The following is an 11,793-nucleotide window of genomic DNA, read 5'->3' as shown; positions in this document are numbered from 1 at the left end:
ACCGGGAGGGTGTCCTCACCACCGGGAGGTGTGGTATTTTGAGTTGAAGCATAGGCAGCTCATCTGAAATGTGTGTCACCTTCAAAAAGACCCTTAGAATTGTGAGTAGCAACAAATGTGATGTCAACCATTTAGTTCCATCGATGCTTATAATAGAGCAAATGCTCACAATCATGCGACAAAGCATAGAGATAGAAGAATATCTTTCCCATCTTTCTCATCTTGATCACTGCCTGGGGCTGTTGGGGATCCACATAAACAATGTCACATGAAGAAGGAAGTAAGGGAGGATGAAGAACTAGAAGGACTTGAGGACAAGGTGTTGGATGTCGAGAGGGTAAAGAAGTTTCTATGGGCACAACTAGAAGATGAGGCTGGCACCCATTGTGACGATGATGATGATGAAGATCACTCTGGCTATAATCAACCTAAAGTTAATTTTCTCATGGATGCCGCACTTTCAGTACTTACAGCAAGGCACTTTCTTAATACTATTAACCTGCAGATTAACCCCATATTTCCAGGTTACTGGTATTACCAGACCTCTCAGGTTCCCTTATAGTGTTTGAAGTTGAGTGAACAGCATTCTGGAAGACCTTGGAGTGACAGACAAATCAGGACACTTGGATGCTTTGAACACTTCCAGGTCATGATAAATTGCTTCAGTCCAAGTCAAATTTTTCAACCAAATCTAACAAATTGAACCCTACACGTATTTAAGGAAATTTGTTCATGCCTAGAAAAGGACTCTTGGGAACCCCATGGAATGGGAACACAAAAAATTATAGCTACTCACACTCAAATATTGGGCAATTTGAAGGTCAAAAATAAGTCTTGGAGGGATTCTTTCATCCATATTGCTCTAGAGAGACAAAATAAGCAGTTTTTTAATGCCTGACAAAAAATTCACTTTACAACTTACCCTAAAGACAGTTCATCATAACTATTCTCCTCATCATTGTCCCAGTTTGATTGAAAATCCAGATCTTTATTTGCCAACGAAATAGGAAAATGGACGGTGGGCGCGTTTTCCATCCTATCCTGGAAACAGTGAAAGAATTAGTTTTTAGAGTAAATATTTTTTTTAAATCTAACATTACACATTATACTGTATATGCTATACACAAATACAGTATATATGTATATATGTAGTAAGGGCTTGTTTTTGCAGGACGAGTTGTACTTTTTTATGACACCTTTGATTTGACCATATAGTGTACTGGAAAACTAGAAAAAATTAGAAGTGCGAACAAAACGCAAAAAAAAGTGCAATTGTACAATTGTTTTTTGGGATTTTTATTTACCATGTTAACTATGTGGTAAAACAGACCTAGCAATAAGATTCTCCAGGTCAGCACGAGTATGAAAATATCAAGCATGTATAGTTTATTTTTTATTTACCGTAAGTGGTGGAAAAAAAAAATCCAAAATTTGTATGAAGAAAAGTTTTTTCTTTCGTCCCCTTTTTCCAAGATCTGTAGAATTTTCATTTTCTGGGATCTGGGGCTGGGTGAGAGCTTACTTTTTGTGTCCTGCGCTGATGTTTTTACTGATACCATTTGGGGTACATACAATGTTTTTATCGCCTTTACTGCATTTTATCGCAATGTTGTGGCTGTCAAAAAAAATGTAATTCTGGCATTTTGATTTTACTTCTTGTTACACCATCTACTGAACTGATTAATTTCCTATTTTGATAGATCGGACAATTCTGAATGCAGCAATACCAAACATGTAGTTTTTTAATTGCTTTAATTTCAATGGGGCAAAACGAGGTGATTTGAACTTTTGGGTTTTTGTAAAAAAAAATTCATATTTTTAAAAGCTCTTTTTTAGTCTCACTTTTTTCAGTATTTTCTAGTCCCCTTCAGCCCTGTTCTGTGCTGCAGAAATGATGATCTCCTATGAACGGCGGCCACGAGCTAGCATTCACTAAGGTATCATAATGACAGACAGTAATGAGGCAGTGACTCAGCAAAGTTCCAACACAAAGTCTCTTTAATGCGGTTACTTCAGAGAATTAATATCCAATTCCTACAATTATGTACCATTAATGTCCAATGCACAGCACTACATAGTACCCGGTATTCTCCGGATCGCTGCCGGGAATCATATACTCCGGATTACAGTCACTAAACATGCCAGTCCACCTCTGACCGGTTGCCATGGGTGTCTGCACCATCGTGTCAATGTCTCTTTACTCACAGCTATACACAGTACACGATATCCTTCAGTTTACAGTCACTAAACACACCAGGCCTCCTTTGACGTAACCGTGGGCAACTGCACCACTGTGCATGCCAGATGTCTCAGCTCCCCTGGCTGCCTCGCTCCACTTGCCTGTGTTTCCTCACACAGGAGCTTTGCAGAGCCAACTGTTCTGCACTCTAGCATACACCAGACTGATACTGACTATGACCCTGACACACCCAAACCCTTTACTGCAGAGATTTTAACTGAGATCTGTGGCCTTCAGCCACATGGAAGGCCCAGGCCTGGAATGAAACGGACTGCACTACCACCATCCTGCAGTCAGCCTAAACACAAAAACTCCAGAGGAGGTTTTCCCAACTCTGCCTTGGACACTAACATGTCCAAGACTAACACTTATATTTAGTCTGCATTGCAATCACAGCTATGCCTGTGACTGCAATGCATGCTCACAGCCTCCATATGCTTCCTTGCACATCCTGGGGAGAACACACAGCAACCCCTACCTGTAACATCGGTCACTGCCTCACAATTGCAATCACAGCTACGCCTGTGACTGCAATGCACCCCCATGGCCTCAATACGTCTCAGTGCGCATCCTGGGGAGAACATACAGCGACTCCTACCTGTGACACTGCCTCATACCACATAGGGCTCTACATTTAGTATGAGCCCTCTATATACAGTATGAGCCCTCACATAGTCCTAAATATTCAGTATGAGCCCTCACATAGTCCCCTATATACAGGCAAAAATTCTATACACTTACATAAAATCCTCACATAGTCACCTCACTCCCATTCCCCCCACACTCTACTCCAGTATCCGGTGCACTGAGTCTCTGCACAGCAGGCATAATGGAGTGACATCATTGCGTCTGCTGTCTCAGTTGCACAGATTGGTGGAAGGTGTCGGCGGCTCCGTCCTCTACAAATGTATTCACCATTGCACAGTGATATCTGGACGCAGGATGTGGGATGCCCATGGGTCACTGTTTTCAGCCCTTCGGCTGCCCTTTGCCCAAGTCTGGTGTATGATACACTGTGGCTACAGACATGAGATGATGTCTGATCACAGTATATTACACACCAGTCATATGCTAATCTGTGTACTGACGTACTATACTATGAGCGCATGCCTACAATGCTACATGACTGATCACACCAGGACCTGGCTGCAGGACCTCACATTATAATGTATGACACTATATATGATATATAATGTACTGGAGCCGGGCTAGCGATCAGTCATACAGGGGGTATGGAAAGTATTCAGACCCCTTTAAATTTTTCACTCTTTGTTTCATTGCAGCCATTTGGTAAATTCAAAAAAGTTCATTGTTTCCCATTAATGTACACTCTGCACCCCATCTTGACTGAAAAAAAAGAAATGTAGAAATTTTTTCAAATTTAATAAAAAAGAAAAACTGAAATATCGCATAGTCATAAGTATTCAGACCCTTTGCTCAGACTCTCATATGTAAGTCACATGCTGTCCATTTCCTTGTGATTCTCCTTGTGATGGTTCTACTCCTTCATTGGAGTCCAGCTGTGTGTAATTACACTGATAGGACTTGATTTGGAAAGGCGCACACCTGTCTATATAAGACCTCACAGCTCACAGTGCATGTCAGACCAAAGGAGAATCATGAGATCAAAGGAACTGGCCAAGGAGCTCAGAGACAGAATTGAGGCAAGGCACAGAACTGGCCAAGGTTACAACAGAATTTCTGCAGTACTCAAGGTTCCTAAGAGCACAGTGGCCTCCATAATCCTTAAATGGAAGAAGTTTGGGACCACCAGAAGTCTTCCTAGACCTGGCCATCCAGCCAAACTGAGCAATAGTGGGAGAAGAGCCTTGGTGAGAGAGGTAAAGCAGAACCCCAAGATCACTGTGGCTGAGCTCCAGAGATGCAGTAGGGAGATGGAAGAAAGCTCCACAAAGTCAACTATCACTGCAGCCATCCAGGGTCTTTATGGCAAAGTGGCCCGATGGAAGCCTCGGTGCAAGACATATGAAAGCCGCATAGAGTTTGCTAAGAAACACAAGAAGGACACCCAGACACCGTCGCCAGAGACGGACTACACCTCAACAAACCTGGGAAACACACATTCGCCAGAAGACTCGCTACACTCATCAGGAGGGCGTTAAACTAGAAGAAGAGGGGACGGGAAGAAAAACATTAGACTTGAACAAAGAAGATCCAGGAAAACATACTCAGAAGGGAGGTAAGAACATTTCTAAAACAATCCACAGCGAGGAGATTGGAACAAAACAAAATCCTCTAAACTGCATGCTTGCAAACGCCAGAAGCCTGACAAACAAGATGGAAGAACTAGAAGCAGAAATATCTACAGGTAACTTTGACATAGTGGGAATAACCGAGACATGGTTAGATGAAAGCTATGACTGGGCAGTTAACTTACAGGGTTACAGTCTGTTTAGAAAGGATCGTAAAAATCGGAGAGGAGGAGGGGTTTGTCTCTATGTAAAGTCTTGTCTAAAGTCCACTTTAAGGGAGGATATTAGCGAAGGAAATGAGGATGTCGAGTCCATATGGGTCGAAATTCATGGAGGGAAAAATGGTAACAAAATTCTCATTGGGGTCTGTTACAAACCCCCAAATATAACAGAAACCATGGAAAGTCTACTTCTAAAGCAGATAGATGAAGCTGCAACCCATAATGAGGTCCTGGTTATGGGGGACTTTAACTACCCGGATATTAACTGGGAAACAGAAACCTGTGAAACCCATAAAGGCAACAGGTTTCTGCTAATAACCAAGAAAAATTATCTTTCACAATTGGTGCAGAATCCAACCGGAGGAGCAGCACTTTTAGACCTAATACTATCTAATAGACCTGACAGAATAACAAATCTGCAGGTGGTCGGGCATCTAGGAAATAGCGACCACAATATTGTACAGTTTCACCTGTCTTTCACTAGGGGGACTTGTCAGGGAGTCACAAAAACACTGAACTTTAGGAAGGCAAAGTTTGACCAGCTTAGAGATGCCCTTAATCTGGTAGACTGGGACAATATCCTCAGAACTAATAATACAGATAATAAATGGGAAATGTTTAAGAACATCCTAAATAGGCAGTGTAAGCGGTTTATACCTTGTGGGAATAAAAGGACTAGAAATAGGAAAAACCCAATGTGGCTAAACAAAGAAGTAAGACAGGCAATTAACAGTAAAAAGAAAGCATTTGCACTACTAAAGCAGGATGGCACCATTGAAGCTCTAAAAAACTATAGGGAGAAAAATACTTTATCTAAAAAACTAATTAAAGCTGCCAAAAAGGAAACAGAGAAGCACATTGCTAAGGAGAGTAAAACTAATCCCAAACTGTTCTTCAACTATATCAATAGTAAAAGAATAAAAACTGAAAATGTAGGCCCCTTAACCCCTTTACCCCCAAGGGTGGTTTGCACGTTAATGACCAGGCCAATTTTTACAATTCTGACCACTGTCCCTTTATGAGGTTATAACTCCGAAACGCTTCAACGGATCCTGGTGATTCTGACATTGTTTTCTCGTGACATATTGTACTTCATGATAGTGGTAAAATTTCTTTGATAGTACCTGCGTTTATTTGTGAAAAAAACGGAAATTTGGCGAAAATTTTGAAAATTTCGCAATTTTCAAACTTTGAATTTTTATGCAATTAAATCACAGAGATATGTCACACAAAATACTTAATAAGTAACATTTCCCACATGTCTCCTTTACATCAGCATAATTTTGGAACCAATTTTTTTTTTTGTTAGGGAGTTATAAGGGTTAAAAGTTGACCAGCAATTTCTCATTTTTACAACACCATTTTTTTTTAGGGACCACGTCTCATTTGAAGTCATTTTGAGGGGTCTATATGATAGAAAATGCCCAAGTGTGACACCATTCTAAAAACTGCACCCCTCAAGGTGCTCAAAACCACATTCAAGAAGTTTATTAACCCTTCAGGTGTTTAATAGGAATTTTTGGAATGTTTAAATAAAAATGAACATTTAACTTTTTTACACAAAAAATTTACTTCAGCTCCAATTTGTTTTATTTTACCAAGGGTAACAGGAGAAATTGGACCCAAAAAGTTGTTGTCCAATTTGTCCTGAGTACGCTGATACCCCATATGTGGCAGTAAACCACTGTTTGGGCGCATGGGAGAGCTCGGAAGGGAAGGAGCGCTATTTGACTTTTCAATGCAAAATTGACAGGAATTGAGATGGGACGCCATGTTGCGTTTGGAGAGCCACTGATGTGCCTAAACATTGAAACCCCCCACAAGTGACACCATTTTGGAAAGTAGACCCCCTAAGGAACTTATCTGGATGTGTGGTGAGCACTTTGACCCACCAAGTGCTTCACAGAAGTTTATAATGCAGAACCGTAAAAATAAAAAATCATATTTTTTCACAAAAATTATATTTTTGCCCCCAATTTTTTATTTTTCCAAGGGTAAGAGAAGAAATTGGACCTCAAAAGTTGTTGTCCAATTTGTCCTGAGTACGCTGATACCTCATATGTGGCAGTAAACCACTGTTTGGGCGCATGGGAGAGCTCGGAAGGGAAGGAGCGCAGTTTGACTTTTCAATGCAAAATTGACAGAAATTGAGATGGGACGCCATGTTGCGTTTGGAGAGCCACTGATGTGCCTAAACATTGAAACCCCCCACAAGTGACACCATTTTGGAAAGTAGACCCCCTAAGGAACTTATCTAGAGGTGTGGTGAGCACTTTGACCCACCAAGTGCTTCACAGAAGTTTATAATGCAGAACCGTAAAAATAAAAAATCATATTTTTTCACAAAAATTATATTTTTGCCCCCAATTTTTTATTTTTCCAAGGGTAAGAGAAGAAATTGGACCTCAAAAGTTGTTGTCCAATTTGTCCCGAGTACGCTGATACCCCATATGTGGCAGTAAACCACTGTTTGGGCGCATGGGAGAGCTCGGAAGGGAAGGAGCGCCGTTTGACTTTTCAATGCAAAATTGACAGGAATTGAGATGGGACGCCATGTTGCGTTTGGAGAGCCACTGATGTGCCTAAACATTGAAACCCCCCACAAGTGACACCATTTTGGAAAGTAGACCCCCTAAGGAACTTATCTGGATGTGTGGTGAGCACTTTGACCCACCAAGGGCTTCACAGAAGTTTATAATGCAGAGCCATAAAAAAAAACAAAATTTTTTTCCCACAAAAATTATTTTTTAGCCCCCAGTTTTGTATTTTCCCTAGGGTAACAGGAGAAATTGGACCCCAAAAGTTGTTGTCCAATTTGTCCTGAGTACGCTGATACCCCATATGTGGGGGGGAACCACCGTTTGGGCGCATGGGAGGGTTCGGAAGGGAAGGAGCGCCATTTGGAATGCAGACTTAGATGGAATGGTCTGCAGGCGTCACATTGCGTTTGCAGAGCCCCTAATGTACCTAAACAGTAGAAACCCCCCACAAGTGACACCATTTTGGAAAGTAGACCCCCTAAGGAACTCATCTTGATGTGTTGTGAGAGCTTTGAACCCCCAAGTATTTCACTACAGTTTATAACGCAGAGCCATGCAAATAAAAAATATTTTTTTTTCCACAAAAATTATATTTTAGCCCCCAGTTTTGTATTTTTACAAGGTTAGCAGGAGAAATTGGACCCTAAATGTTGTTGTCCAATTTGTCCTGAGTACGCTGATACCCGATATGTGGGGGGGAACCACCGTTTGGGCGCATGGGAGGGCTCGGAAGGGAGGGAGCATCATTTGGAATGCAGACTTAGATGGATTGGTCTGCAGGCGTCACATTGCGTTTGCAGAGCCCCTAATGTACCTAAACAGTAGAAACCCCCCACAAGTGACCCCATATTGGAAACTAGACCCCTCAATGAACTTATCTAGATGTGTTGTGAGAACTTTGAACCCCCAAGTGTTTCACTACAGTTTATAACGCAGAGCCGTGAAAATAAAAAATCTTTTTGTTTTCCCACAAAAATTATTTTTTAGCCCCCAGTTTTGTATTTTCCCAAGGGTAACAGGAGAAATTGGTCCACAAAAGTTGTTGTCCAATTTGTCCTGAGTACGCTGATACCCCATATGTTGGGGTAAACCCCTGTTTGGGCACACAGGAGAGCTCGGAAGGGAAGGAGCACTGTTTTACTTTTTCAACGCAGAATTGGCTGGAATTGAGATCGGACGCCATGTCGTGTTTGGAGAGCCCCTGATGTGCCGAAACAGTGGAAACCCCCCAATTATAACTGAAACCCTAATCTAAACACACCCCTAACCCTAATTCCAACGGTAACCCTAACCACACCTCTAACCCTGACACACCCCTAACCCTAATCCCAATCCTATTCCCAACTGTAAATGTAATCTAAACCCTAACCCTAACTTTAGCCCCAACCCTAACTGTAGCCCCAACCCTAACCCTAACCCTAGCCCTAACCCTAGCCCTAACCCTAGCCCTAACCCTAACCCTAGCCCTAACCCTAGCCCTAACCCTAGCCCTAGCCCTAACCCTAGCCCTAACCCTAGCCCTAACCCTAGCCCTAGCCCTAACCCTAGCCCTAGCCCTAGCCCTAACCCTAGCCCTAACCCTAGCCCTAACCCTAGCCCTAACCCTAGCCCTAATGGGAAAATGGAAATAAATACATTTTTTTTTATTTTTCCCTAACTAAGGGGGTGATGAAGGGGGGTTTGATTTACTTTTATAGCGAGTTTTTTAGCGGATTTTTATGATTGGCAGCCGTCACACACTGAAAGACCCTTTTTATTGCAAAAAATATTTTTTGCAATACCACATTTTGAGAGCTATAATTTTTCCATATTTTGGTCCACAGAGTCATGTGAGGTCTTGTTTTTTGCGGGACGAGTTGACGTTTTTATTGAAAACATTTTTGGGCACGTGACATTTTTTTATCGCTTTTTATTCCGATTTTTGTGAGGAAGAATGACCAAAAGCCAGCTATTCATGAATTTCTATTGGGGGAGGCGTTTATACCGTTCCGCGTTTGGTAAAATTGATAAATCAGTTTTATTCTTCGGGTCAGTACGATTACAGCGATACCTCATTTATATCATTTTTTTATGGTTTGGTGCTTTTATACGATAAAAACTATTTTACAGAAAAAATAATTATTTTTGCATCGCTTTATTCTCAGGACTATAACTTTTTTTATTTTTTTGCTGATGATGCTGTATGGCGGCTCTTTTTTTGCGGGACAATATGACGCTTTCAGCGGTACCATGGTTATTTATATCTGTCCTTTTGATCGCGTGTTATTCCACTTTTTGTTCGGCGGTATGATAATAAAGCGTTGTTTTTTGCCTCGTTTTTTTTTTTTTTTCTTACGGTGTTTACTGAAGGGGTTAACTAGTGGGACAGTTTTATAGGTCGGGTCGTTACGGACGTGGCGATACTAAATATGTGTACTTTTATTGGTTTTTTTTTTTTATTTAGATGAAGAAATGTATTTATGGGAATAATATTTTTTTTTTTTTTTCATTATTTTGGAATATTTTTTTTTATTTTTTTTACACATTTGGAAATTTTTTTTTTTACTTTTTTACTTTGTCCCAGGGGGGGACATCACAGATCAGTGATCTGACAGTTTGCACAGCACTCTGTCAGATCACTGATCTGACATGCAGCGCTGCAGCCTTCACAGTGCCTGCTCTGAGCAGGCTCTGTGAAGCCACCTCCCTCCCTGCAGGACCCGGATCCGCGGCCATCTTGGATCCGGGGCTGGAGGGAGCAGGGAGGGAGGTGAGACCCTCGCAGCAACGCGATCACATCGCGTTGCTCCGGGCGTCTCAGGGAAGCCCGCAGGGAGCCCCCTCCCTGCGCGGTGCTTCCCTGCACCGCCGGCACATCGCGATCATCTTTGATCGCGGTGTGCCAGGGGTTAATGTGCCGGGGGCGGTCCGTGACCGCTCCTGGCACATAGTGCCGGATGTCAGCTGCGATAAGCAGCTGACACCCGGCCGCGATCGGCCGCGCTCCCCCCGTGAGCGCGGCCGATCGGCTATGACGTACTATCCCGTCCAGGGTCAGATAAGCCCAGGGCACCTCGACGGGATAGTACGTCTAAGGTCACAGAGGGGTTAAAAAATAGTGAGGAAAGAATGGTTGTAGATGACGAGGAAAAAGCTAACATATTAAACACCTTCTTCTCCACGGTATTCACGGTGGAAAATGAAATGCTAGGTGAAATCCCAAGAAACAATGAAAACCCTATATTAAGGGTCACCAATCTAACCCAAGAAGAGGTGCGAAACCGGCTAAATAAGATTAAAATAGATAAATCTCCAGGTCCGGATGGCATACACCCACGAGTACTAAGAGAACTAAGTAATGTAATAGATAAACCATTATTTCTTATTTTTAGGGACTCTATAGCGACAGGGTCTGTTCCGCAGGATTGGCGCATAGCAAATGTGGTGCCAATATTCAAAAAGGGCTCTAAAAGTGAACCTGGAAATTATAGGCCAGTAAGTCTAACCTCTATTGTTGGTAAAATATTTGAAGGGTTTCTGAGGGATGTTATTCTAGATTATCTCAATGAGAATAACTGTTTAACTCCATATCAGCATGGGTTTATGAGAAATCGCTCCTGTCAAACCAATCTAATCAGTTTTTATGAAGAGGTAAGCTATAGGCTGGACCACGGTGAGTCATTGGACGTGGTATATCTCGATTTTTCCAAAGCGTTTGATACCGTGCCGCACAAGAGGTTGGTACACAAAATGAGAATGCTTGGTCTGGGGGAAATTGTGTGTAAATGGGTTAGTAACTGGCTTAGTGATAGAAAGCAGAGGGTGGTTATAAATGGTATAGTCTCTAACTGGGTCGCTGTGACCAGTGGGGTACCGCAGGGGTCAGTATTGGGACCTGTTCTCTTCAACATATTCATTAATGATCTGGTAGAAGGTTTACACAGTAAAATATCGATATTTGCAGATGATACAAAACTATGTAAAGCAGTTAATACAAGAGAAGATAGTATTCTGCTACAGATGGATCTGGATAAGTTGGAAACTTGGGCTGAAAGGTGGCAGATGAGGTTTAACAATGATAAATGTAAGGTTATACACATGGGAAGAAGGAATCAATGTCACCATTACACACTGAATGGGAAACCACTGGGTAAATCTGACAGGGAGAAGGACTTGGGGATCCTAGTTAATGATAAACTTACCTGGAGCAGCCAGTGCCAGGCAGCAGCTGCCAAGGCAAAGAGGATCATGGGGTGCATTAAAAGAGGTCTGGATACACATGATGAGAGCATTATACTGCCTCTGTTCAAATCCCTAGTTAGACCGCACATGGAGTACTGTGTCCAGTTTTGGGCACCGGTGCTCAGGAAGGATATAATGGAACTAGAGAGAGTACAAAGGAGGGCAACAAAATTAATAAAGGGGATGGGAGAACTACAATACCCAGATAGATTAGCGAAATTAGGATTATTTAGTCTAGAAAAAAGACGACTGAGGGGCGATCTAATAACCATGTATAAGTATATAAGGGGACAATACAAATATCTCGCTGAGGATCTGTTTATACCAAGGAAGGTGACGGGCACAAGGGGGCATTCTTT

The 11,793-nt window shown here is 42.1% G+C and overlaps 1 protein-coding gene across 2 annotated transcripts in view; it reads right to left on the bottom strand.

The window, feature by feature from the left end:
* LOC138662718 (TNFAIP3-interacting protein 3-like) overlaps nucleotides 1-11,793 on the bottom strand; it is a 60,610-nt gene that overhangs the window by 22,202 nt on the left and 26,615 nt on the right. The window contains exon 2 of one of the 2 annotated variants that reach the window (XM_069748607.1): nucleotides 923-1,041. In XM_069748607.1, coding sequence (XP_069604708.1) covers nucleotides 923-1,041 — 119 coding nt within the window. Of the gene's footprint in view, nucleotides 1-796; nucleotides 1,042-11,793 lie in introns of both variants that reach the window. The other variant, XM_069748609.1, reaches the window with a different exon arrangement.

This window comes from Ranitomeya imitator, chromosome 2 (genome assembly GCF_032444005.1).
Source record: "Ranitomeya imitator isolate aRanImi1 chromosome 2, aRanImi1.pri, whole genome shotgun sequence".
Classification (NCBI taxonomy): Eukaryota; Metazoa; Chordata; class Amphibia; order Anura; family Dendrobatidae; genus Ranitomeya; species Ranitomeya imitator.
Note: the sequence above shows the minus strand (reverse complement) of the source record. Positions and strands in the feature narration are given on the sequence as shown.